The sequence below is a fragment of the Drosophila simulans genome, chromosome 2R (genome assembly GCF_016746395.2).
Source record: "Drosophila simulans strain w501 chromosome 2R, Prin_Dsim_3.1, whole genome shotgun sequence".
Classification (NCBI taxonomy): domain Eukaryota; kingdom Metazoa; phylum Arthropoda; class Insecta; order Diptera; family Drosophilidae; genus Drosophila; species Drosophila simulans.
In genome coordinates, this window is record NC_052521.2 from 21739494 (window position 1) to 21767320 (window position 27827).

The following is a 27827-nucleotide window of genomic DNA, read 5'->3' on the forward strand; positions in this document are numbered from 1 at the left end:
CAAACCTCGAAACACCGCATTTCATTTGTTGCCAGCAATCGTCCATGCAAACAGCGAAACTTGACTAAATGCAATAAACTGACCAGTGCCAGGCCATTTCGCCACTGTTGCGGTCCGGAACCCATCCCGATCCCCCAGCAATTCGCTTGCCAAGCTATGGCTAAGCTTTGCCAACTCAGCAGCATTTTTGTACCCCGCATTCATTGGGTTCAAGGGTGGAGCAGTCCACAAAAGTACTCATGATTTGTGAATCCATAAGAGCTGGGGCAGTTGAACTAGGTACGAGTATATAGGTGTTTCTATGTCGCTTGAAAGGCAGAAATGACTGAAACCAAATTAAGTAGTTTGGAAATGTAAGGTGGAAATGATCTCAAGGTCCAAGGTATAAGGTATGAAAAGGGTATATCTAAGTCGAGAGCCTTTTTGATGCGCTTCCGTAGAATAAAATGCAATTTGCTCATTTTTGCATAAGCCCCAATTTCAGTTTCACTCTCGCTGCCAGGAAACGAATGAGAAATTGCTGTAGCAATCTGCGAGTCCGCAGTGGATTTCGGACAGATCCCGAATCCCGGATCCCGGTTAGTGAGGAGGTACGCCTGCGACAGGTGAAATCAAATCGGCTTGCCAACGGGCTCTGGCCGGTATACGGGGATATGGGGATATGGTTGTCATACAGCGCTCCGGAATTCACGAAATGCCCCACAAACAACACACGTAGTTGTGCAGCACGCCGGACACCTACCTGGATTTACGTGAAAGGACGCTCGGCTCCGGCGGCGGCATCTAGCAGACTCAAATCGTTGAATGTTTCACAGTTTTGCAGCACCTGGCTGCAAGTGGCGTTAATTAAATCAAAATCGATGGCCACCCGATGGCCCAGGGATTCCGATTGCGGGGGCGTGTGTGCGGCCGGGGAGCCCGCCTTGTGTGCAAGGTGGGAACCCGCCGCCAGCGGGCAGCAGGGCATCCGGGGCACATCCTGGTGCCGGGCTGCTGTCATCGCCGCCTGCAGCTCCTCCGCTCCGCAGTCGAACTCGTCGTACTCGTCGTCCATCAGAGATTGCTCCGAGTAGCTCTCATCGTCGTCGTCGCAGTCAAAGTAGCCACTCTGTGGGGGAATGGTTGGTTTGTTAACGCTCGAGATTGAGCTCTTGATTGGCCAGGAAGCGGGGAGTCATCATTGCGGACATGCCGAACAGGGCAGGCGTACTTAAGAAAACCTCACAGGAGAACACACAACCCTGATTTCAGTTCATCTCTATTAAGTTAATAAAGCTTAGCTAGCAAACCAATAATACTAAAGGTATTGTTGTATATTCAGCAGTAAGTGTATCGAGACCTAATGAATCATACCAAAATCAGGTGCCGTTTCTGACCCTTCTACCGACGACTCCCCACTCCCACAGTTACTCACCTGGCAGTCCAGGCAGCGGCAATTATCACAGAGGCTGCAACTCAGGCCCAAAATGTCGGCTGCCTCCTGGTAGAGCTCGGAACTCGATTTCACCTGCTGTTGTAGTTGGTGGTGGCTGGCCAGCGCCGTGCTGGTGTCCTCATTATGCATGCTCCAGTTGGTCGGTTTGTTCGGCTGCCCACCACTTCCACACCCACTTCCACTGCCACTTCCAGTGCCACTTCCAGCCTCCCGACTGTTGCTCTGATTTTTCAAGTTGCCGCCGTTGTTGTTGCCGCTCGGAGTGGGTGGCTCCGCCTCGTTGCTGTCGAGCATGTTAAATGAAAGTTTATTTAGCGTTTGGTTGACTAAACTAAACGCGTATCAAATGGCTGCAAGTGGCGTCGAAGGACTCGCAGCGATTAGCAAGGACGAGCATGGCCCCCATGCAAATTGATATAACGTGGGAAAGGAGCAGCTACGGACATGGTTATGGTAAGTGACGTGTGCCGGAAAATTAAGGCTCTAGCGTACTGGAAATTATAAACAGAGCCTCAGCTCAACAGAAATAAAAAAAAAGGTTTTCAACTAACAAAAATATCCTGTAGCTATTTTTGTTGATTTTAAATCAGTAGCAACAATATGTATTCATATTAATAATACACATTGGTGTGTTATGAAAACCAAATAGTTCAAATGAAGTTGGCGGAAACCAAAAGATATGAAAAGAAGCATCACAAAAGCGCTTAAATCCGACCGATAACAAAGGCAAATCGATCGATAAAAGCGATAAATCACTGCGTGTGCAACACTTCGCCGCCCGCAAAAGAACTTAAAATTGAAACAATGATTCCCATTTAATTTGCGGCGACAATCGGACTGGGGAATGGGCGCCAGCAGCACTTGCAGCCAGTGGCCACAAAGAATTAAGCCACCTTCGGGGAGCCTTTAAGCCGCATCAGCGGAAAAGCGGGCTGCACAAGGCCGCGAAAAGCGGCGGGAAAAATGCAAAAGCGAGTAACTTTGCCCAACAAATTTCCGCAGTTACTTGGCGACACGAGTTGGGAGTTATTCCTGTCAGTTCGCTGGTGTCGCCATCCAGAAAGTTGATGAATGCGCGCCGGAGAGTTTCCGCCGTGGAAATGCCTAAGAAGGCAGAGGAAAAAGGGCTCTGCATTTTTCCCGGCTGACGTTTACTAATTAAATGCGCACAGGGCACTAATAAATCAAAGCGAAGCCGCCCTTTTCGCCCGGTGCAATTAATGAAATTTTCGCAGCCGCCTTTGCCAGCGAAAATGTTCAGTGAGCGAGCGAACTTCTGACATCATTATTGCAAAATGGATAGATGGTGGGGGGGTGGAGCCCAAAAACAGTGCGTATGAGTGATGTCAGGGGACGGGTGTAGCTCGTAACATGTATGTAAGTGCAACTTGGGCGGCAAGTTTCGCAGAATGTGATTATTGCACTTCAATGTGTGCCTTTATGGGCTGGGCGGCATCGGCGTTTTAATCAACTTCTTAAGTCCTCTTTAAGCGCCGATGCTTTCGCCTCACTTTATGTTTACGGCGACCGCGTTAATTTTTCAATTTCGCAAATGACTGCTGGGCGGAAAAGGCGGAAAGCGGGCGGAAAATCGGGTGGAAAGTGCGGGAAGCAACTTTGCTATGATGATGATGATCAGAACTTATGACTTCGTGAACAACGCCACAAAGTTTCCCCGATGCAACAAAGTGTCCGCTGACAGATAATTGAAAGCGCTTAGAAGCCGCAGTCCGGACAAGAAAGGCGCATTTGGCCACCAGGAGGCCACCGGAGAGGCCAAGGGGAATGACCAATCGATATCTGGAATAATGGCCGCGATGGGTTCAGCGATTCACTCGGCTATAAATGGCAACTAACGCCGATTGCTGCTCTTCAATAATTAATTATGAAATTATGAAATAATCGCATGCCGGGCGAGAGGGAATTTGCCGGTCCTCAGTCAACTTAATGAGAAACCACTTCGGCATGGCAACTAGGACCGCGGAACCAGCACTTGTCCCCCGGATTGCCGTCATAAAACTTGCCACAGTTTGCAGCGCGTTGCACGACGCCCTATAACATTTATGGGAATTTATAAGTTTTTGCGACGGCTAGGAGATTGCCACACTGACTCAAACGCACATACTCGCCAAATGCACTCGGAAAAATAAGTTGATATACAAAATTATTCTATTATATTGTATTGAGGTCAGGTGCACTCCGATTTCTCCGAGTGTCTGGGTGTTACATACCTGATGGCACCAGCATCTTCCGGAACTGCCGCGTTGCTGCGCCATTTTTCTTCTTCGAGATATTTGAGAAACTTTGTCTTCTTGGCAATAAGCGCTGATTTGACATTGGTGCATTTCTTCTTTGGGAGCAGAGGGAGGCCACCTGCTCCTCCGCCTCCGCCCCCGGCTGACGAGGTAACCGCTCCCGCTGCGCCATCGAGGCATTCGCCACTCCGGCTCCGATTCCGGGCGCTTTGGAGGCCCACTCCGCCTGCCGCCGACAGGCAGCTATTGTTATGGTTGCTGGCGGCGGCATTGTTGTTGCTGCCACTGATGTGGATGTGGCTGCTGCTGATGCTGCTGCTGCTGTTGGTGCTGCTGCTTTGGTTGGTGTGGTTGCTGTGGGCGTGGGTGACATTTTGGCAGGCGACGCCGACGCTGCAATTGAACAGTTTTTGCAGGGCCGCCGTTGCCGGTGAACACATTGCGGTTGACATTGATGTAGCGACAGGATTTACGTAGTTTGCTGCGCCTCCCGCTGCTGCGTCCATGGCTGGTGCCGCTGCAGCTGCCGCGGCTGCTGTTGTTGCTGCGGCACTGCCGAAAGTTTTGAATTTATGCTGCAGGACGCCACTCGAGCAAGTCGCCCCAATTGGATTTGCCGCTCTGCTCCGGCTGCCATTTATTTCACGCTTTGTTGCCGCATATGTGCCATAGTCCTGCCAAGATGGTGGAGAGATGCGGAGGGATGTGCAGGGAGTGCCGAAGGAAGGACGAAAGAAGCTCAGATAGATGTGCAAGTGGACTCGCAGACTGCAGGACTCACCCCATAGGAACCGTAGCTGGCATTCAGCACATAGATCGAGTTTTGATTGCTGCACTGGAAGACCATGTCGTCCATCGTTTGGGCTGCACGGGCAACGGAAAAGGGTTGTGATTTACTTCAATTGAATGTCGAATCGAATCAATTTTAAATATTTCATCTTAAGTGTTTTAAATCAAGAGCAGAGTATTATTTAAGAGTATCTTATCTGTCTGACTCCCCTGCAGCAAATACATGATTATAAGGATAAGGGTATCAGGGCTTTTAGGCTACTAGAACAGATTTGGCGTGATGGGAAACCGAATGAATGACCCATGGAAATCCCTGCCCCGCCGAGTCGAAAATGTTGCTTAACAAAATTATGCAAATTGAACTGTGGAATCAAACAGCAGACGGCGTTTCTGTTTCAACTTTCCGCAATCGAAAAGGGAAAATCCCCGGGAAAAGCGCTCACGAGGGGCGGAAAAAGGCGAAAATTTAATTTAAATTCTTATTGCTGCCTGCTGATTGTGATTGTTTCTGGGAGGGAGTGGTTGCTTACCCATTGAGCATTCAATAAACTTGGTTTCGTAGATCTCCCCGGCCCGTGCCGAGGAAGGTGTTGTTGACTGCTGGCGCGGCGCTGGGACGCCGGGATGACGGATCCTGTCCAGCTCCTGGTGGCAATCAAAGCTACAATTACCGCCGCCGTGCACGTCCAACTGAAGCGGAAACTTATGCGGCTGCTGGAGCGTGTAAACGTTGACTGCGCGCTTCTCGTGGCCTCCGCCTCCGATTCCGAATCCTTCGCCGGTGCTCCGCTTGGTCCGCCCGCTGGTCCTCCCGGAGCTGAGCCAGCTCGTTAGCCACAGGGATTGGATGTCTGCGGGAGGGAGGAGGAGAGAATATGAGGCACAGGCATAAGCAAATTTCATTCAAATGTGCTCTGTTTACGCATTCGGTTTATTGTTGCGATGCTTCTCGGGAAAATGCCAAATGGTTAACTCGGCCTGGCCAAGCATGATAAAATTTCGTTTGAAAGGCAAGTTCATTGAAATAAACAGGCCCCAGCCCAGCCGCCCACCCACTTTCGCCGGCAAACACGCAAAATAATCAAAATAATCCTTTTTTTGTTGGCCCGGCTCCGGCTCAGTTACGCCATCCGGGTTTCACAGACCCTTCTATTGTTGGCTTAGAGAGATTGCTCGACTTAGTCCGGCAGAAATGCCGACAATTACGCATCGCACACTCAATGTAATCGCCGTTGCCAGGACAATTGCCGAACGGAAAGTCATGGTCCTGAAATCCTCGAAATTGAGAGCGAACAATAACTGAAATAGGTGCATGACTTCCACGCGACTTACAACCTCTTCTTTCCCACCAAAAAATCAGTATTTTCGTCAAAAAAATCGATTCTATGATCCAAATTCTGAATGGTGTACTTTTTTCAACTCCTAATTACATTCCTAATCGATTGGCGTTCAAATTTTAAACTTAAAATTTTTGTCAATTTTTTTCAAATTTTAATGATGTTACCCCTTATAAAAAATGCAAAAATTGGCCAAAAATTAATTTTTGAAAATCTGCCAAATTGTGATAGGGGACTTTATTTTGGACCTTTGGCAGTGCAAAAAACTCATTCTAAAACGATTGTGACTCTTTTTGGCTAATTTTTGAGGATAGACCTTTCTGGTAATGGAGTATTTCTGCCATAGTTATAGTGCTGATTGTTCGAGCAAATCCGTTTTTTTGGCCAAAACAGTCGTAGTCCGATTTCTAATTTATATTTGAAAGCTATTTATCTCAGATGAAGAATAATAATAATCCGTTAGCAACAAAGCAGCAATTTACTATTTATTCAAGGTTTAATCGTTATTAGTTTGGCAAAAACAATTATCGACGCGGCATACACTGCAAACAAAAAGTGGAGCAGTTGATATCATAGGCATTAAGTTTCCACAATTACAAGTATTGTTTCATTGTGGTAAGGATAGTATTAAAAAACGGGCTAAAGCTGTGATTTAATGCTCTTAGTTACTTGAAAGTATATATTTATAACTATTGGAAGCAGTAAAGAAATGGGTATTTATCAGAAGAAACTTTTGTCTCGAATCGCGAACCAATTGTGTTGTGAACTTTTGGGCGTGTATGTGAGTAGGCGAACTCCGATCGCCGGAGCGCTTAACATTTGTATCCTATTCGGCAGAGCCGTAAATCCTGGAGCCGCAACTCGGTGACCCCATTCATCAAAGTGTCGCAGCAGCTGGCGAGCGGAATCTTTTGTCATTTGCTGTCAAATCGCAGGGATTTGATGAGGGGCGGACTCGGGGTGGAAAAACTAATACGTGCTGGAAGTCAACAGAGCAACATGTAAAACATCGGGAGTGCCAAGGTCGCAAGGGTGGCGGGGTCCAGGTGGAAGGGTTCACCTGCCGCTCGACGAGCATCTCTAATGAGTGGCAATAAAGCAAATGTGGCAGGTGACACAGCACCACACACACACACACACATCGAACAATTTGCACAGTATAATTGTTGACACATCACGATGCGTGAATATATATAAAACATATTTGGTGTACCCATATTTATTTGAGACTCTGCGTGCGTGTCATTAGTGGCCGTCTGAATGGAGCCAGAAGTCCTGTCCCACCCATTGTCCCATCCATCCCTCCGCTTCCAAGCGCCACCAAGCTAATAATACAACTTTTATTTATTTTGGGATTTTCGTCAACTGACCGAGGGCTAACAAAGCGCCTGCAAACAAACAGGCCCACAGAAATAATAGGCCCCCATAGAAAGAGGGGCACACTGTAAGGGGACAGGGGCGGACCAAGTGGAGGGTGGTAAGTGGGTGGTAAGAGGGTGGCGTGTTCGGTGGACCGTGACATATTTGTCATAATCAGCGTTTGGGCATAAGCATAAATTTGAATGAGTGCGCACAGAGGCGGCGGGGGAACGAGGGTCAAGGCCCACATTGTGTAAGCATCCTTATCACATTTGGGCATTCTTTTATTTTAGCCAGGGATGGGCCGAGCAGGATTCTAGGTAAAGGCTATAAAGGCAAGTGGTTCGATCGCTCTGAAAGCATATGTGGGAATTAACCCACTTATTATCTCGATTATTTCGGCAAGTACATATGTTCAAAGATAGTATTGATAGTACCAGTGAACCTCTATATATTTAAGTTCTATCCATGTATCCTTGTTCCCCCATGTATCATTCATTTTATGACACTTTGAAGCCAACACAAGAAATTCAGGAAAAGTGCTAGTCAACTTTGAAATGAGCTTTGAAGCTGTGGAATCTGGCCTCCATCGACGTGGGGACAACTCCGGATACCCCAGTGCACGGTATGCGCACAAAGCAGGACTCATCTATGCGGGGACATGGCTGACCCGCACCCCGGGATCAGGAATTTGCGATTGACAGGAGTCGCGTTGCCGGCGGACGGGCTCCGTGAGCAAATATTTGACGGGGGAATGCTGGCTGCGGAGTGCAGGAGGTCGCGAAGCCCGGAATGGAAGGAGTGGCGTGGAGTCGATTGGAGTGGGAGAAGGCTATCTGGCCAAGTCCATATTTGGGGAGATCGGCCCTGTTTGGCCATAAATTTGATGTGTGCATAAAAAATGTTTTTCGATTTCCTTCGACACACATAAATTCCTGGCCCGGGTCACGTGCGAGCAGGTGTTGGCCGCCAGCTCGGGCATTGTCTTTTGGCCACTTTCTCCAAAACGAGATCCCGACGACAAGGCGGCGCATCGGGCGGAATCAATAAGTGGGCCGGGGGGCAGGGCGGAGCACTGTTCCCCATTGGCTGCTTTATTTTTGTACACATATTTATTGCATTTTGTTGATTTTCTGGCGAAAAATCTAGCTAAAACGGTTTCCGTTTGTCATAAATTTGGTTCCACGCCGCCATAGAAACACATTTAAACTGAAATTCGGGCGATTTGCTTTGTGTGCTCAGGCATTTTTCCGGGCATGTTTTGCCAGCGATTGCATAATAACATCGTTTGTGGAATGGCCCACAATGGCAATAAATTAACATTTTATATGGAATGTGGTTTCGGGGCGTGCGAGTGTGTGAGTGTGTGTCCTTTTCCACTATGCAGTTGGCTAAGCCTTTTATGGCGCGATTATCGGGCAGAAACATTTTTGGCATTCCAATAAGCAGTTATTCAAAGCGGATTTGACCAGGCCCGAGGATCCGAGCTAAGGTCTCTAAGGAATCCTTGGAGATAGCTTAATTCGGGTTGCATACTTTCAGATTCGGAGCAGCAAACACTCATGTATGATGTCCTGCATTGTCTGTTTATTTTAATTATAAATTATCAAATCAAACATCAGGAAGAGGGGAGAATGGCAGGACAGCATGGCAGGACATACGTAGAAGAGAGGAAACTCGTATTCGGAATTCGCAACAGTGGCCAAGTGTTTGCCTCAAGGCGTTCCAAAAGCAATTCAATCAACTGTATTAAAGTTAATGCAATCTAAGCCCTAAGCATTTTAAATAATTTAATGATGCTATCATCATAACGAATCGTACACAAAACAAAGATGAGCTTTAGATTTTTTGCGAGAGTATTTGTTATGTTTCTACCCCACATTCCCTCCTACCTTCTTGGGTGGGTGGTTATGGTGAACGCAGGATATATGTCAAGTGCACCACCCACTTCCGCCCATCTGCCTCCTGAAGCACCTTATGCACACCGCTCTGGGCACTCGAAATCACACACACTTACTGGCTGGGCAAATGTTTGCGCTTGTGTGCGCGGCCGCGATAGCGTTATTATCCGTTTGATTAGAGAAAACACAGCGTTTTGGCCTAATTAGAGTCAGAATGTCAAAACATTGACTTTGGGTATTTGGGCGGACATCAAAGAGGATCCCACTTAGGAGCACAACTTGGCGGCACTTGAGTCCTAATGGCGAACGGAAAGGCAAAGGGAAGCGAAAACAGACTCGCAAACGGCCAAGTCAACAGCAACAAAGCCAACGAACAAGGTCGATTGCGAGGACGAACGATTCAAATGGCCCAAACCCATCGGTTGCCAATGAAGTGCAAAAAAAGCGTCTTCAAGTACTTGGCCATTTGCCCCACTCCACTCCACTCCACTCTACACAACCTCCCCCTGAACTCGCCCACCTCGACCCATTTTTGCCAATGTAAACACATTTGATATCCAGCAGAAACAAAAACGATGAAGAAGGCCAGTGGCTTAGGATAGATTTATAAACAGGGGTCTCATTCATGTGGCAAGCTAACATATGTAACTTATATATCATCAAAAGAAGAATTGAAAGGATAGTACTTAAGCGATCCCCTTTTTTTGGCCCTTCTGCGCCTCTGGCCGCAACAAGCAGTTCCATTGGAAGACAGACTTAGCTCCCAACAACAAGGCGGGCGAGAACTGGAGCTCAAAGGACGAGCGAGAGATTGATTTTGCTCTCATTTGATATTCCGGACTGACCGCTGAATCAAATGGGATTTTTGCCTGCCAACCGATTTGTTGGCTTTTTGTCTTCATCGTCCCTTGTGGTCCTTTCCATGGCTCCATCGCTCCCTCGTCCTGCAAGCAGTGCAATAATTTCCCGTTAGCGTCGCACTAAATGCAAGCAAATTTTGTCATTTGGCCGGGACGTGAGTTGGATGGCCAAGGACTTCGCTCAGGACCTCTCCGATTAGAGCGAGTTAGAAGCTGGATGCCGGCACACTAAACTTTTCCCACCTGCAAACTACAAGCTATTAAGCTATCACCACTCAAACTCACAAAATCATACAGGGTTGTACTTCTCAAAAGGATACTGCTCCACTTGGAAGAGTGTTTTAAAATTGGCATTCTGATTTGTTAGCGATCCTTCCGCCTATTTAAGCAGTGGAAAACCAAACCTTTATTTTAATTGTATATATATGTATATATCATCAGATATATTTCAATCGGCCTATAGCTTTGCCAGTGTAGATGCAGCGAGGGACAGAGTTTGAGTTTGACTTCGAGTTTTAGTTTGAGGTCGCCACTGCGGGAAGATCCCAGGCACGTAGCTCCCTCGGCTCCTTAAGCAACCCCCAGCTCCCACTCCACGGGGTTGTCTTCGCTAAGTCCTTTATAATAAATAGTTGAGTCGCTTTGGGGGATTAGTGCTGAAATTAGTTTATGCCAATGAGATTAGGCATGACATGCCGAATGCCATGTTCATCTCGGCTGAGAACTGAATCCAGTCGCACATGCTCATGGACTTTAGTGAGTTTCCTCCAGGAAACCAGCAAAGTAGCTTAGTCATCAGATTGGAGTTATCTGTTCGGATTAATCCGTTTTGTGTGTGGCCATCCTGCTACCATCTAATGGAATATTTCGATTAGGATCTATTTATATCTCAGTTACGTCATTTGTTTTTCCCATTTCGCAATGGGGTTGAAAGTTGCGCCGAAATTTGTAGCTGCTGTGGTTTTTGAATATTTGGTTAATGTGGCTTGCAATACCATGCAGATAGTTCTTATAAATATATGTATCTCTATAATGTTCATGTGATTTCCAATGCTAATTGATAAGTAAACCTACTCTCTTAATGTTTGTTTTTTTCGCTTAATCAGGTAAACACACATTCACACTTTTCGCCGGTTTTTTCTCTCTCGCTATATATGTGCCCATAGTATCTCTCTCCGAGATAGCTTCTATATATATACAGAAAGAGCGCGCATTGTTTATTTCAGTGGCGTTCCGTCTGTTGACTGGCGAAGTCGCTCTCTGAATTTTCGGGAACCTCCCCGCGCTGCGCAGCTCGATTAGAGTCTTCTACTCCCTACTCCCACTCTCAATCCCCAAAATCCCGTCATGGTTTTCGTGGAGTTGTCGATATTCGTGGCCTTCATCGGTTTGCTATTGTACAAATGGTCCGTCTACACCTTCGGGTACTTCTCGAAGAGGGGCGTGGCCCACGAAAAGCCCATTCCCCTGCTGGGAAATATTCCGTGGTCGGTGCTGATGGGTAAAGAGTCGTACATAAAACATAGGTAAGTAAATATGACGACCCTCTTTCAGCTCCTTCTAGTTACGTTTTACCGTTTCCATTAGCATTGACCTGCACTTGCGTCTGAAGCAGCACAAGGTCTATGGAGTCTACAACCTGCGGGATCCCCTATACTATCTCTCCGACCCGGAACTCATTCGCCAGGTGGGCATCAAGAACTTCGATACCTTCAGCAACCATCGCAAGGGAATAACTGATGGATTCAACGATACCAGCGTGATTTCCAAGAGCTTGCTCAGTCTGCGGGATCGTCGCTGGAAGCAAATGCGCAACACCCTGACGCCCACTTTCACCAGCCTCAAGATCCGCCAGATGTTCGAGCTCATCCATTTCTGCAATGTAGAGGCGGTGGACTTCGTGCAGCGCCAACTGGATGCCGGCACTTCCGAACTGGAGCTAAAGGACTTCTTCACGCGCTACACCAACGACGTGATCGCGACGGCTGCCTTTGGCATCCAAGTGAATTCCTTCAAGGATCCCAACAACGAGTTCTTTTCCATCGGCCAGCGCATCTCGGAGTTTACTTTCTGGGGCGGACTCAAAGTAATGCTATACATTCTGATGCCAAAATTGATGAAGGTAAGCTATGACCTCTCCATTCTTTATTGAAGTTGTAAGACCTTTTCTTTCTTCTAGGCACTTCGGGTCCCCGTGATGGACATGAACAACGTGGACTACTTCAAAAAGCTGGTCTTTGGTGCCATGAAGTATCGAAAGGAGCAGAGTATCGTGCGGCCCGATATGATTCATCTGCTGATGGAGGCCCAGAGACAGTTTAAGGCAGAGCAAGAAGGATCCGCGGAGAGTGGAGCACAGCAGGATAGGGCCGAGTTCAACGATGACGACTTGCTGGCCCAGTGCCTCTTGTTTTTCTCGGCAGGATTCGAAACGGTGGCCACCTGCCTGAGCTTCACCAGCTACGAACTCATGATGAACCCCGAAGTGCAGGATAAATTGTTCGAGGAGATCCGGGCCGTAAAGGAGCAGTTGGGTGAGAAGCCACTAGACTACGACACCCTGATGGGCATGAAGTATCTGGACTGCGTGGTGTCCGAGTCGCTGAGAAAGTGGCCACCGGCGTTCATCGTGGATCGAATGTGTGGGTCTGATTTCCAGTTGAAGGACGAGGAGGGCGAGGTAGTGGTTGAGCTGCGGGAGGACGACCTAGTGCACATTAACGTGGGGGCACTTCATCACGACCCGGATAATTTCCCGGAACCCGAGGAGTTCCGACCGGAGCGCTTTGACGAGGAGCACAAGCACGAGATCCGCCAGTTCACGTACATGCCCTTTGGAGTAGGCCAACGAAGCTGCATCGGCAACCGGCTGGCTCTCATGGAGGTGAAGTCCCTGATCTTCCAGCTGGTCCTGCGCTACCACCTGAAGCCCACGGATCGCACTCCGGCGGACATGATGAGCAGCATCTCCGGCTTCCGACTGATGCCCCGGGAGCTGTTCTGGTGCAAGTTGGAGTCCCGTGGACCCGCTTAATTAAAAACACGCCCCCAGACACACATAAATATTAATAAAGCGAGAGAAAACGAAACAAAAACGGGCCATTTATTTCATCTGGACACCCTTGTGCTGACAAATTTGTCGCGGCCATGTTTCATTCTCCATTCGCTTTGTTTTCCCTGGGTCCTCCGGCTTTAAAGTCCATGTCACGGGCAGAGATTCCGGGTTAGGAGCGGGCGACGAGCAACGTCATAATACTGTCAGGACATGATGGCCTCGTCCAACCACCTAGGTTGTATGTGTTGCGGTTACACCGCATAAAATAACAGGGGGTGTGGCTGGTGGGCGGCGTCAGCAGCCACACATACGCCCTCCCGCCCACTCGCACACCAGCACAGCCACCCACTCACACACACGGGACATTAAGGATTATTTATTGGGAGGTATTTTTCAGGCGGCATTAAAATTTTTCGGTACAATATGAATTATATTACACTCGTGTCATAAACTCACTGTCGCAGGGCAGGAAAAACGATGGCTGGTAAGGGAGAAGATTCCCTCCTCCTTCGATTTTCACACCCCGCAATAGCCTGTCAAAAATATGCTGTGCAGCAAAGTCAGATAATTAACATCAAACTGTGTTGCAAGATATATATTCGAAATTCGCGGTGACTGAGGTGACTAAACTGGAAAACCAAGTGAAGTTTGTTAGTCTTTGGCCCACTGAAATGCAGAAATCGGTCAGAAGTCCTTGGCGTTCTGTTTTCGTTTCGGAAAACGTTCGGTTCCAACGTTTTCCATAACCCTGGGAAACTCAAAGTGGGTTGCTTTTGATTGCAAACCATATCCCACTATACTTCATCTACTTTACGACTTTACAACTGCACTAATATTGCGATAACCTGCTTAGTTTCAGCTCTTTACATTTAGTGGTACTTTGTAAGCCATGTTTACTGCGTCGTACTGGCAATCCACTTGGCCTGTAAATCTGATTAGCTTGAAGAACTTGGCCCAACTTTCTGCATCTATTGATGGCCATGGTGACGGTGGTCAAGTCCGGAGCACGCCTATGGTCATTAGGCTAAGACCCCAGGGCCGTAAAAAGGCGAAGGCAATTACCAGATATGGCCGTGCAAACATCCACACCCCCACACACCCATTTACCATTCGCACAATGTAACGCACGTAATTAGTTGCATATAACTTGGGGCCTCGAGATTCGTAAAACTTTCAACGCGCTTCAAATTAGTTGGATGTTTTTTATTGGCAGCCTTGTTGTCGTCCTCGCTGCAACAATGCTGCCCATGCAAAACGGGTTGGATTGAGTCACATGTGGAGGAGCAAATAGGCCGGCGGCAATCGCACATGGACGTGGAAGTGGATGTGTGTAAGTCTACCACAATATTTGCTTAAAAATGAGGCAAAGGCAGCGGAAAGTGGAATTAAAGCGAAAAGTTTGCGAGATGCTGGCGGGGATAACTAAGCAAACGCTTTGCGGTTCTGGCCGTTCGTTTTATGGCCGAAGTCTGCTCGTTTCCCAGCTTCCCAGTTTCCCAGCTTCTCAGTTTCGCAGCTAGCCGCCGGCAGCGTCATGTTTCGAGACTCTCCTTCGGTTTTTGGGTGGCTGCATTCGAGTTCCGCCTGCCAGCTGCTTGCCTTGTCAACGCTGCGTATGCGTAATCTTCAAATGCCAGCGCTGCGTATGCGTAATCTGGAAAACGTCATAAACTGTGGCGACACCAGCAGAGCTATTTCTACAACTGCGTTCTGTTGCCACTCCTGTTTTCTGTTTTGTTCACAGCAACCTTATCAATCAATTCACCCACACAAATGTGGCCTGGATACTATATATATACATATATATATAAATGTGGTATGTGTGGGGTGTTATCCCCGATACAGAGCAGAGGTCATAAAGAAACTTTGGCGCCGCGACCGCCAGACGCCACCAGAAGCATTACATTTTCCCGGCAGACGCAAAATATAAAAAAGAAAAACAGAGAATGAAATAAAAGGGAAGGGTGCGGAAAAGGAGGCGAATAGGAGAATAACAGCGATGACGACGATACAATGATAATGCCAGGAACAATGAGACGAGGCAGCGGCCAAAAGGAGAAGGCGAGCCGAGAATGCTGAGCATTAACAATTTGGCACAATGGCAAACTGTCGCACACGAGTTTTCCCTCTGGCTTTCCCTTTTTCCAGCTTTCCCAGCTCCTCCTACGCTTTCTGCCTTGCTGCGATGCGTTTTGCGATAAGCACGAAGCGATAGCGTTCGTATGGCTGTGTGTCAAGTGTTTTCCCTCGTGTATGCGCACACTTTGCTGAAAATTCCAAATCCTGGCGTTCAATCATCGGCAGAAAAGCGGTGACAAATGGATAATTATAAGTATTGAAAAATTGTCTTATTTGTTTGCTTCGTACTTGGAAAATTTGCTGGATCATCAATGTGAGTTAGCTTCCAGCAAAAGGATAATGTGCACTTTAACATTCAGCCGAGGCAAGTCCTTAATCAAATCCCAACTTTAAGATGCCGTAATGGCCTATAATGTCACAATGGCCAGGATGCTAAAGTCTCCGTATTTCGAAACTATGTAATTGAATCGCCTGACATTGTTTGTTCCCTCGTAGTCAAATATCTGAGCCCCATCTGAATGTGCTCTCCTTTCGCTTATCGCAGCTTGTAGAGCTTGTATATAAATACGAACCAGCCGCCCCCGCCTTTCCAGCCCCCCCTGCGTCCCCAGCTCGGGAAAAACGTTGTTAACGTCTCTTGAATTCGGTGTAAGCAAGTTTCCCCCATAAGGAAAACAAGAAGGAAAAGCATAATTTGGAGAGTGCTTCAAGAGAAAGTTTCTTGTGTCGTTGGCAAGTTTCTGAAGACCTCCTCCAGAAGCCACACACAAGCACACACACACTTACACTCGCACACACACATTTGCGTTGAGATGGGGAAAATAAACATAATTTTATTTTCGGTTTTTATTTAATGCTCCGCCGCATTACAGCAATTTCTGCAACATTTTTGTTTATGCGATGGCAATCGAGTTTCTGTTGGTTGGTCCTGGCTCGTCCTTGCGGCTTCTGTCAGCCTGGCTGCAAGATCCTGGCTAGCAAATACATGTACGTGCCACATATGGGTGGCACACCCACTTCCAGTATTATTGTCTAATGCACATTCGGTTGGCCAAGCGTGAATTTGCATTGCTGGCATTGTCATAACTGAGCTGCTGCACATAAATCGCTTTGGTCCACATTTGTGTGACATTTTTCGGTTTGGTTCCCTGGCGTTGGGCCTCGCTGGGTTGGGGATTCCCCTTCCCGCCACCAGCCGAGTGAGGATGTGGCATGTGGCAGCTGGCAGGAAGCCGTAGGTAAAAACTTTTAATATTTCTCCGCCGCCAGCTGTTGCCATTCCTAAACCCTCGGGCACCCCAACCCACCCCCCTCCCCGCACAACCACATGCAGTGCTGCCAGTTGCATCCGGGCTTCGGATTCCGGACTACCGATTCCCGATTCCGCCCGTAGGTGCAACATAAACAAAAGCGGGTGCTCCGCAGTAGGCCAAATGAATCGCTTGAGCTCGTCCAAGCCCACGCTGTGAAATTTAATTAGCCGCCCTCGACAATTGTAAATATCTGGTGGATGGAAGGCGGCGGAGGGGCGGCAGGAAACGGCTTGGAATGCGGGAACTTGGCTCGGATGAGCGGAATGCGAGTGGCGGGAGCAGAAATGCCGCCCCCGACGGCACATCCGCCTCCGAGTTGAAACAATGCCAACTGGCCAAAAGCACAATCCTCTTTGGCTGCCGCCCACTTTGGCCTTTTGGCCACGGGCGCTCTTACATGGCGGAAAATACGGGGTTTCGGCCTCAGAGAACTTCTGTCTAAGCCAAATCAACTCGATACTTTCGCTTGCGCGCTGAACTTGGAATCACGTTGAGCTCGAAACCATTAAATTACGATTCATTTAACTGGATAAGTGTTCTATATATTTAATTGCTTCAATTTAATATTGACTTGGAGCTTTTCTCAGAAAAGATAAGCTTGTAAAATATATATAAAATTAGTAGCATTATGTCATATTAAATATGTTCTAATTTTTCGTTGAGGAAACTCAAATATTATTTATGTGACTGTAGTAATGAACCATAACCATAACAAATGGATATTCCAATTGTATTGCTTTATTATTTACCGTGTACCGTCTTTGGAACTTTCCCAGCTTTCCCCGACACCCGGGCTTAATGAGCTGCTCCGGAATGCCGAGAGCGAGTGCAGGTGAGGATTGGCGTGGGTGGTGGGTGGTTGGTTGATGGGTGAGGGATGACAGGTGGTGGCATAGGCTTAACTTACTTTTTAGGAAATCCGCCAGTGTCGTGAAGTCGTTTATTTCAACTGCGTTTCAGACGTAAATGAAGTTGGCTGTTGGACCGCCCGCTGGCGGGGTTTCTTGCTCGCTCTTCAACTTGGCTTAATTCTTTCTGGGTTTTTGCCTGGGGCTCCGCTTTCACTGCTCTCACCTGCCGCCCTTCGCCGCCTTAGCCGCTGTCCTGCAGCAGGAAGATTCGCATTAAAATTAAAAAGGAAAGCAAAGGAATCTGGACGCAGCGAGTCCTGCGCGGAATGCCTTTGTTGTCCTGTGGGAAGGGTAATGGTCTGGAGATGGGGCCAGCGCGATAAACCAATGCAGGTTGCCGTCCCCGGGGACGGTCAAGTCCGTAATTTTGGGCTCAGTATTTCTGGTGGGGTAATTCCAGGATAATAATGATAATAAGTGCGTATAATGGCTCTAGCAGGGTGCTCCTAATCTCCGCCAGCGAGCTTAGCTGCAGCCGTGGCTGTATTGCACATTCAGACAATGTGGCTAACTGGCAGGACCATATTGAATCTAACATTCGCCCCGCCCTGCTTGGTGGTAAATTGGAGGCGAAGGAGCGGTTGGGGAGCACTTAATAGTTGCCGGGCGTATCCATTAAGTAAACATGACTCGCTAAGCCCGCTGGGCGAATCCGGATGTGGATGTGAATGTGGATATAGATGTCGGGCGACATGGCCCAGTAGGATGGCTTCCTCTCCGACCACACTGTCAATGTACATTAGGATTGTTTTGCTTCTCAGCTTGAGATTCGCCGAAAAGACGAGATGGGAAAAAGTGGGGCAAAGGGCGAAAGCAAGAGCAACGACTTTTTGTTGTTGCGTATAAACGCTGAATATTTAATAATGCAAAGGGATGTGTGCTCGCCCAGATACGAGCAATGAAATCAACTTAAGCATCGGCACACCGGAGAATTGCCCTTGCTCATTCGCGATGATAACGCCAGCCAGAGCTGGGGGCTCAAAATGCTTTTGATATTTTATTCATGCTGCTCTCCCTGTCAATTGGTATTAGGACATTATAATTCATTGACGAGCGCCAGGACAACATCGGCCGGCGGAACTCGAAAGCGGTTTATAATTCGCACGGCCAATGCCAGACCGTCAAGCGCACAATTAACGGGTCCTCGAGTTAGCTAGTGCTCCTCAGCTCCCCAGCTTCCCAGCTCACCAGCTTCCCAGTCCACACACACAACCGCCGAACGTTTGAACCGCACACACGACGTATACGCAATGTTCGCATCAATCATCCGCCAGCGCGTCCACTCGCCTCGACGCACCAATTCCAACTGGCACACAGCCCGCCTCCGGATGCTGGCGGCTCCGAGTTGGGCTCGGATTCGGATTCGGTTCGGACTCAGCCTCGCATTCGGACTCGCCTTCGGAGTGGCATGCAACTCGTGGCACTGGGCCACTGGCACACGGACGCAGGACGCAGGCGCCCGGAGAGACCGCATCCTTTGCCTTTGGCTTCTGCTGTGGCCCACAGACGGCGTGAAAATGGCCCACAATTAATATGCACAGGCGTCGCCGATGACGAGCTAGTCATTGATAGATTGTCGTAGTGAAATGCAAATTACTTGTCAATAATTGCCCCACAACTGGCCATAGAAATGCGGATTAGGGCATCAGGGGATGGATTTACAACAACGTTTCTACTGATATGGCAAAACTAGCTCTTACTTTAATTTCTGAATATAATTAGAATATAATCTAGAATGGCTTCTGAACAACATTTATTCTTTAGTCATGAGCTGCAAGGGACGAACCTCCAACTTGTAGTGCTGGTATGAGCAATCCACATTTTTTGGATCCCCTATTAACTAATTCATGAGCAAAAAAGAATGCCAGTCAGATATCGAAATTAATAATTCGCGCAATACTGGTGGGTGGTGTCCAGACGGGAAAGGCGAAACAAAAAATATTTATTTATGCGAATTCCAGCTTCGCGAGGCTCGTAAATCTCTCGGCACCCTCGCAGCTGAAGCTGTTGGTCCGAGTATTTATGACGCGACTATTACATACTGTATTATTATTATTATTAATGCCGCGCACAATGGAGTGCTGCCAGTGGGTCGGGCATATAAATTCTGGTCACCCCCAGCCAAGGACTCAGCGCAAGTGGCATATTGACAGGTTTAATTCAATTCAATTGGGCTTAAATGCGAGCAGGGGGACAAATTAATTAATTTTTTAAAGCCTACTTAAAAACCATTTGTAGCTGTGAAGATGAACTGTTTATTGCTTTGACTAGCCATATATCATCTATACACATTCGTATGTATTATAGATTTGTTTTCGCATTTTTGGGATTATTAAGCCGTGAAAATCGTAATGTTCTGGCCTCGTACTGATTGACTTCAGAGTAAATGGCCTCCCTTCCACAGTCAACAATGTTTCCGATCAGAGTGTGGTTCACCTGCCTGGTGATAGTTTCCTTCAACCCCTTTCTCGCCTACTCCTGGGACTATTGCCAGGAGCACTGGTGTCCGCGTTCCACCGACCACGTAGCGTGCAACAACAACGGGGTGAGTATCATTCCCTGTACGGATTCTCATAAAATATCAAATAAAATATTATACGATCCAGACGTTTGGCCTCGATTGCGGAAGGGAGGCCAGACTAGTCCCGCTCAGCAATCAGCTGCAGGCGTTTATTGTGCATCAGGTAAACTTCTATCGCAACCAGGTGGCTTCGGGCGGACTCTCCGCCTTCGGACCCGCCCACCGAATGGCTAGTGTCCGCTGGGATCCCGAGCTGGCACAGCTGGCTGAGCTGGCGGCCAAGAGGTGCAGTTTGTCCGGCGACGGATGCCGCAACACCAGGCGTTTCAAGCACGTGGGCCAGCTGACGGGCCACGTGATCTTCAGTGCGGGAAAGCACAGCGACTTGGAGCTGCTGCGCCACAAGATCTCCAACTGGTTTGGCCAGTACATGAGAGCCAACAAGGATCTGCAGGCCGCCGATCCAGCTAGCAATATCACCAGTTTCCGGCAGTTGATACAGGAAAGCTCCACCCACATGGGATGCGGCGTGCTCCGCCAGAGGAGTCACGTGCTGTGGCACCAGCAGTTCATCGTCTGTAACTTTGCCCGCGGGAATATGCCCCACGAGCAGGTCTACCATGTGGGCGTGGCTGCCACAGGATGCAGGTCGGGAAGGAATCCTCGCTACCCCAATCTCTGCTCTCTGCAGGAAGAATACGATGTAAACGCCGTCGACCGCTTTCACTCAAAGCAGCCACTTAGGATTAGGATCAAGTACAGCGCATCCCATCCATCGAATGTTTTGGGAGCTGATCGTGGTGTGGCCTTCCACCCCAATATCAAGTTGGGACGTCTTTAATATACCTGGTTAATGGGTACTTTCTTAAATACATATATTTCAAATGTAACTTTCACTAGATTAAAATGCTTTACATTTTCTGTTTGCGATTTTGAAAGATTGACTACAAGAACTTAGGCGGTACTGGGACACTGGGCGACATCTAGTGGGGATTCTCCTGGCGATTGGGCTCGATGGTGACGCGGGCGTAGGGACTGCCGGCACCCACCTTGCGGCGCATGGTGACTCCCCGGTGGGGTCTCAGTCCCATGACGATCAGGTAGATGCCCGCGGCGCTGAGGGCGATCAGTGAGAGCACCACCAGGCCGTAGGCCCATCTCGGCCAGGTGTCGCAGCTGAAGGCGTCGCCGCGGGCTGAGGTGACCAGCATGCCGCGGATGCGGGCCGGCTTGTAGCAGCGCCCGTTGGTTTGGACCGGGAGCTGCTTCAGCCAGACGAGCTCGCAGTCACACTGCAGCGGCAGACCGTTGAGATCCAGTTCGGCAAGCTGAGTAAAAAGCGGCGCCAGCGTGGAATTAAAGGTGCGCAGCATAGTGCCGCGAAAGCTCAGCGATCGCAGAGCAATTTTTTTGGAGGAGGTGGTCATGATGGGTCCAAAGGCCTCCGCGTCCAGGTGGCTAAGCTGACGACTGTTCTGGAAGCTCAATGTCTCGAGGACATCTAGGTGGGTCAGGGTATTTGCCACCACCCTCTGGAGCAGCGACATGTCCTCGATAAACAACTGGCGCACCTGGGTGAGATTGGCCGTGTCCTCCGGCAGCAGCTCCTCCAGCAGATTGTCGCTGATGTCCAGGCGGAGTAAAGTCTCCGGCAGCTGTGTGGGAATCCGCTTCAACTGGTTTCGACGGAGGGAAAGCTCTTTCAGAGGCGCATTTACGGGCAGGTGAAGATCATTTAGGCTGCAGGCGTCCAGTCTTAAGGTGGAGAGTTTCCAGTTCACCCCGAGTCCGGTGTATAGATCCTCGCCAGACTCGTTGAAGCGCCGATTCCAAGAGATGTCCAAGGTGCCCAGGACCAAAAGCGGGGCAAACAGATGACCGGGCAGCAAGTGCAGATTGTTGTGGGCCAGGTCAAGGACCTGCAGATGTGGCAATCCGTCAAAAGATCCGGCCTCTAGTTTGCCAATGCTGTTCCAGCCCAGGTACAGCTCCCTCAAACTGGTCAGTTGCTTGAAGTTGCCGGACACCAACTGCGAAATGTTGTTGTGCCTCAGGTTCAGCTGGTGCAGACTGTCGCTAGTGAAGATCGGTACTGAGACCAGGGCGTTCCAGGAGAGGTCCAGGGAGTCAATGTACAGGGGCAGCAGCTGGGAGAGATCCGCCACCTTGTAGTCCTTGTAGCTGCAGTCGATGCGCAGGGCTCGGTTTCCCCAGGGAGAAGCACTCACGTTGCTGCACTCGCAGGAGCGCCGGGAGTTCTTCGAGGACTCCGGGTAGCAGAAGCGGTCCGTCTCCTCCGCATCGATGACTTCCGCCCGGGCGACGTGGGCTGCCAGCAACTGCGTCAGCAGCAGGGCAAAGGTCAGACCTCTTACAACTTCCAAACTCGCCATCGTAAAGGTTCTCGGTGCACTGAATGAGTGGGTGAATGGCTCGCAGCTAGTGCCACTTCCATATCTTATCGAGTGGCGGAAAAGCTCACACACATTCTGAGTCGATTTTTCCAATAAATTTATCAGCAAAATGCTTTGGTCTTGCACTGGTTGGGTTAGTCATTGGAATACATTTGGCCAGCGAGTTTGAGCGGAGAGTCAGAAGCCCCTGGGATTTGAATTGTTGATAAGATAGCAGGGCGAAGCTTCGCCTTTTTATCTTTCCCTCTCTCAGCAAATAGCTCCCCGCCCACGCTTATCGCCTTTGCAGCTTTTCTTATCACCCGATATCTTTCATTAATCATTTCCCACACTACGGCACTACGGGTTAAGTCAGATTCGCCGTATTGATGGGTCTATGAAGCCGCAATTTCACACTTCGCGGAGTCGAGACTTAGTTTCGATTCAAAAGTCATGTCTAATCCCATCGGGATGGGGACTTGTCTAGCTCATTGCATCCAAAAGTCGGGACTTGAGCCCAATTCGTAATTACGCCTAATGCTTTTCGCTGGAGCTTTATGCTGATTGCTGGATGTGTCGAGAGGATGTTCCCCAACTGCTGGGATTAAATGTGCGGTTCCCATGCCGCTTAATTGCTGAGGTCGCGAAAGGAACATCCGTAGGTAGAGAGTATGCCTTTTAAAGTCTGCTATTTTAAAGGTTTTTCTTATACTTGAAAAATCTGAAGGGTATCGAAAAGCGCGAAATAATTAATCAGACACCTTTAAAGATTTAAGACCAAATTGGGTGTCTAAAGCGAATCATTTCAGAAAAGCATCTACTCGTCGAGCTTCATTCTTGAGGAGCTGCCCTAACGAACTTTATGGTGCCCCATTTACATTCGCAATTGCTGTGGAACTCTTCTTTGTGTCAATGGAAAATTGATGAGGCTTACATAAGTGCACAGGCACACCAGAGCAGCCACAGACGCCCACTGTGGCATAGGCATTTGCATAAATTAGGGCTTCCAGAACCCATCCCCCTGCCACTGACTTTCCATCTTGACTTTTCTACAATTTGAGCTTGGGTCTGGGGGAAAGCCAACACATGTAAAGCATTTAATGAGCTGTGTGTGCTTAAATTTATTGAAAATGCCAGGCACATGTTGGTGTATTTGTATTTGCCTCCATGTCATTATTACAAGCAAAAATGTATTTTTAACTAAAATCCCATTAATTACGGGTAATGTGGACTCAGAGTGCGCGTGTGTGTGTGTGAAATAATTACGGCATTACGAGCAATTTAATTAAAGCCCAATTTTCGCACATCTGCAATAATGGAATTGTTAATTAATAGCCCGAATCAAAAACGGCCATCAATTGGGGCAGCTGTCGAGTTAGAAGGCACTGGCCGTCGTTCTTGTGGAAATCGGGAAATAAAATCCCTTCCAAACGTGCCAAACGTGGCAATGCGAGCGAGGTCCTGCCGACTCGCCGACTGAATATTTATGAAAATTTTAATATTAAATTGCTTTCTGATGGCCACCGCGAGCGAGCGAGAGTGCGAGAGTGGAAACTAGAGCTGGCAATCGATGGCAGAAATGCAATTTCCCGCCGGACAGAATGTGAAATCATTAAGAGCGCTTGATTATCCGCAGGCGAGCGCATTGTCCTGCGCCATCCTGCAGTTGACTATAATGATGCCAGCCGGCCGAGTGTCACAACAAGTAGATGTGTGTATGTGCCTGGCCGACGACAGTTTATGGCGCCCTAATTGAATCGCTTGTCATGCATTTGTCTAATAACGGCGCATTAATTCGCCATAATGCGGGCCGGCTACAGCTTCCGCTTCCCGGAAGTCGTCGGTGCCGCTGCGGCTGATGGCGCCACGTGACCTGTACGCGGGTATGGGCAAGGGACTCTCACAAGGATTCCAGTCCCAGTCCAGATGTATGCTAAACATTTCTGTCATGGCCTGTTAACTCGGGACCAAGTGTGCAGCAAAAAGCCTGCACACTCGCTCGCTTTCTAATTGCCTTTGAAAGCGCTTCTGTCACGCAATTTAAAACTCGCAATTCCGGCGGACCGGGCTAAATTCATTAGTCTGGCTTTAAGAGCACCCATTATCCCGCATACCCGGGCACACACACTCGCACACACACTGCGCACTTGCGGTTGGCATTGGGCTGGGATATCACTCGAATTCGCTGCGCTCAATTTAATCGGCAAATTTAAAGAAAATTATTGTCTCTAATGGGCAGACGTGCCCACAGAATGCGACCTTTGACCGCAGCAGGCAGCAGGCAGTGGGCCGGAAGCCCCGAGGCGGCAGTATATTGGATCTGGCTGAGATCCAGCTGATAACAACTAAATAATGAACAAATAATGGCCGGCAACCTTCTTGCCTGCTCAAATATTAAGTATACGCCGGGGAGGCCCAGGAGTGGGCAGCAATGTACGAGCATTTCCCTGGAATAATGGATGAAGAATGGATGTAATGCCCAAACTTACAAGCCCAATAATCCGGAACATAACTCAAGCGTAAAGAGGAGCTCCGATTTTAATGTTAATTAGGGAAATGTGTGACGTGTCTGAAATGTTCTATTTAATTATTTGAATAGTGACTTTCTGTATTATGTTATTAATTAATTGTGGTCTTAAAACATTTCTTGTTAGCCAGGGAACATGAATGAAGACCTCTCGCTTTGCATGATTGATTGCTCATACATGCCCCAAAGATATCCGGCAACTGAGCTCTCCCAGCTTCTGTTTTGAATAATCATTTCCCAATTGTTATCCTTTGGCTTGCGGTTCCTGTTCGCATGGCATCCTGGTCCTTCTACATTTTTATAGCCAGCTCCACGAAAAAGGCAATTTGCGGCATGCAACTTTTGTTGCTCCACTGCCAACATGCGAGGGCTGGCTGGACCGGACCTCCACTCAGAAAGTGTTGCTCCTGATTCGTTAGTCCTGGGAAAGGAGCCCTGGATGCTCCGTCAACAGTGGCTGGCTCCTCCGTAATTTGATTTGTTTTGGCCGATTGCTGCTGCGGCTACATTGTTTCCCTGTCGAATAGCCGGCTGCACTAATTAATTTTGGCTCTCAAAACAAAGAAGCCAATGTCCTGGGAGATAGCGCTGCATTGTTCTCGGCTTTTGGGGCCCATAAATGTCAGCCGAGGCTGCATTTCCCAATTCAATCCAGCTGTCAATGCGAGTTGGCCCTCCAATGATATAGATAGCCGCTTAGTTCCCAAGGAAAGCCGAAGATTTATGGCCATTTGCCAAAGCCCACAAAATTAATGTACTTCACAGTTGAGTTTAGCAGCTGTGTGTTGTTGTGTATTGTTGTGTGTTGCTGCGTGAGCGTGTGTGTTTGCCCAGTCAGCCTGTCCGTCTCCGAGTCCCTGTGTCCGCGTCTGTGTGTGCTCGGGCCCTAATGAAGTTGTTAATGCGAGTGCTGTCCTGCCAATTCTGCGTCGCCGTGGTTTTCCTGGTACTCGCCCTGCACTCGAGTCCTTTCCCCGGCGTAAAGTACACACGAAAATCTAATAAGACGCTTACGTCTGTTGCTGTTTGGGTTTGTTTTGGCTGGGGTTTGTGTGGGCTGGCGTCGGGCCCGGGAGGCCTTCACACCCTTTCGAGGTCCTTCGGAGGTCCTGTCCCAGGGCTCCGGGCTCTTACATAAGCCATTAGCCAGAGGAAAACGGCAGACCGTGACAGACGTCTTCCCTCGGCTTGTTTCTTTCAAATTTTATTGCTCAGCTTTTTACGGTCACTGTCTCCAATACATTACTACATACATTCGAGTCCATATCCTGGCTCTCGCTAGTTCTTCATCTTTCGCTTGGCCAGCATTTATTTTATGTCCTGCTCTTGATTGGATCGTAAACTTAAGTTTCAGCGCGCGAACTCCCCGCAGTGGGGAAAGAGTTGCTCAGCAAGGACTCCCTACTTATTGTCCTGCTCAGGCAAATTAAATTACTGTCAGCGAGGTAAAGTGCCTTGGCTCTCTCCTCCTGGTATCCGCCCGGAACGGTGTAACTATTTTAATTATTTGAGCACTGATGAACTCTCCGTGTTACACTTTAAAAATCTCTCAAAAGAAAATATATAAACTGCTTTGGAACAGCATGGAATAATCTAACGCAGTATACTTGATCCTAATTTCTTATAGATTTTGTTTATGTAGCTCGGAATATCCGCTTTCTTTCAGTGTGGCAGCTGCAGTTGGCCCTCTCAGCTAACGGATTTCTTTGTTGGCCAAGAAAGACGCGCCATGAATGCCAGACAAACTGCTGCAGTTCGGGCAAATAGATTAATTTTTCATTTATGGGCCAGGGGATTGTGTCACGCATTGAGAGGTCGCTTAATTAGATGAAGTGAAAGTGGGCGACCCGGGCTGCGAGATCCGAGATCCGAAGCCGGAGACCCGAGGCCCGAGACAATTGCAACTGACATCCCGGGCCAGTTAACTGGGTCAATTGCCGGTGGCGCTGCCACTGAAGTCTGGCCGTGACGGGGCATATTTTAAGAGGGGGAAAGGATTGCTGAATACCGGATAGGGGTGGGTGAATCTGGCAGCTGGCAATAAGTGCAGTATAATTTAATTACGAGCTACAGTCTGAAGTCCTCGAGATAACAAAAGATGCAGCCCGTAAGCCGGCAATCACAGTTTCCCCGCCCAGGTGTCCCAGAACGCCTTGCCCGCTCCTCGGTGTCCTTCCTCCTCTCCTCCTCTGCGCACACACTCATAAGCCGAAGGATGTGTGTAATTGACAGCGCCAAAGCACACTTGACAGGCCCACACACACACACACAGGGAAGTCCCTCGGATCGCAGACACCAATACCTCCACACCGCCATACCTCCCCACCTACACCTACACACATGCACTGGTGTACATAAGTTCGGCGCTGGGAAGTAGGCAACAGTCTTGTTCGCTGGCTCGTCGGCGAAATGAATATTAAGCGCGGCTCGTATGGAATGATTTTCGTAATTTAATTGAAACGTCAGCATTCAGTGCACTCCGTCCTTAATTACATTATGAATGGGCCGGAGCCCGGGGCAATTTTCGATAATTGAAATTTTATGGCCCCTTTCGCCCCGTCATGGCAGGCGCATGTACTTGGTGTATCGACGCATGAGTTGGCCCCAAAACAGCGCCAAAAACTGTCAATAAAAGCGACATCAAGTCGGGCTAAGAGCATTTGTCTGATAATTTATGTGGCACAGATTTCGCCTGTCTCCCCGAGCAATGTTTAATGCACAAGCCAGCTAGGCAGCCACTTAAGATATGTGCTGTAGCCTGTATCCTGTGCTCACACATCAAGTTCAAGAGCCAAGGACACGCCCGATTTCGCCAGGTAAATGTATGCGCACTTGTTATTGCCTTTGTTGCTCCGCCGATATTGAAACTCCGGCCTCATAAATATTTTTATGTGCACAGTGGCACTTTTACTGCATTTGACAGATCTCCTCCACCTGTCGCCTCTAGATTTGTCATAAACAGAAGCCCGCTGGCCTGCTGGCAAGTAAATAAAACACATAAATCCCCACATACGTCACCGGCAAGTTTTCAAATTGACCGAAGGAAAAAAAGTTCCTCTTTTTTATGATGCATTTAAAACTTTTGATTATGC

General features: G+C 48.5%; 4 protein-coding genes across 5 annotated transcripts in view; 2 read left to right on the forward strand and 2 right to left on the reverse strand.

Annotated features, from left to right (window-relative positions):
• The window catches only part of LOC6736105 (induced during hyphae development protein 1), a 27417-nt gene extending 8784 nt beyond the window's left edge, over window positions 1-18633 (reverse strand). Inside the window, exons 1-7 of one of the 2 annotated variants that reach the window (XM_039291831.2) lie at window positions 18483-18633; window positions 17291-17487; window positions 5010-5330; window positions 4472-4554; window positions 3667-4364; window positions 1415-1718; window positions 743-1108 (exon numbers count right to left, since the gene is read on the reverse strand). In XM_039291831.2, the coding sequence (XP_039147765.1) occupies window positions 749-1108; window positions 1415-1718; window positions 3667-4364; window positions 4472-4554; window positions 5010-5013 (1449 nt within the window). In that variant the 5' untranslated portion in view covers window positions 5014-5330; window positions 17291-17487; window positions 18483-18633 and the 3' untranslated portion in view covers window positions 743-748. The remainder of the gene's footprint in view (window positions 1-742; window positions 1109-1414; window positions 1719-3666; window positions 4365-4471; window positions 4555-5009; window positions 5331-17290; window positions 17488-18482) is intronic. The other variant, XM_016181213.2, reaches the window with a different exon arrangement.
• On the forward strand, window positions 11147-13020 carry LOC6736107 (cytochrome P450 9c1). The gene is made up of 3 exons (XM_002082971.4): window positions 11147-11462; window positions 11524-12058; window positions 12116-13020. Exons 1-3 carry the CDS (start codon window positions 11284-11286, stop codon window positions 12968-12970), a joined length of 1569 nt encoding a protein of 522 aa, XP_002083007.2. The 5' UTR covers window positions 11147-11283; the 3' UTR covers window positions 12971-13020.
• A 1047-nt stretch (window positions 18634-19680) lies between the features above and the next one.
• On the forward strand, window positions 19681-20736 carry LOC6736108 (antigen 5 like allergen Cul n 1). Its single transcript, XM_002082972.4, has 2 exons — window positions 19681-19839; window positions 19901-20736. The coding sequence occupies exons 1-2, from the start codon at window positions 19681-19683 to the stop codon at window positions 20654-20656; spliced, it is 915 nt and encodes a 304-aa protein (XP_002083008.3). The 3' UTR covers window positions 20657-20736.
• Window positions 20737-20798: 62 nt separating this feature from the next.
• Window positions 20799-22385, reverse strand: LOC6736109 (vasorin). The gene has a single exon (XM_016181212.3). The coding sequence runs from the start codon at window positions 22206-22208 to the stop codon at window positions 20799-20801; it is 1410 nt and encodes a 469-aa protein (XP_016029498.1). The 5' UTR covers window positions 22209-22385.
• Between the last annotated feature and the right edge of the window lie 5442 nt (window positions 22386-27827).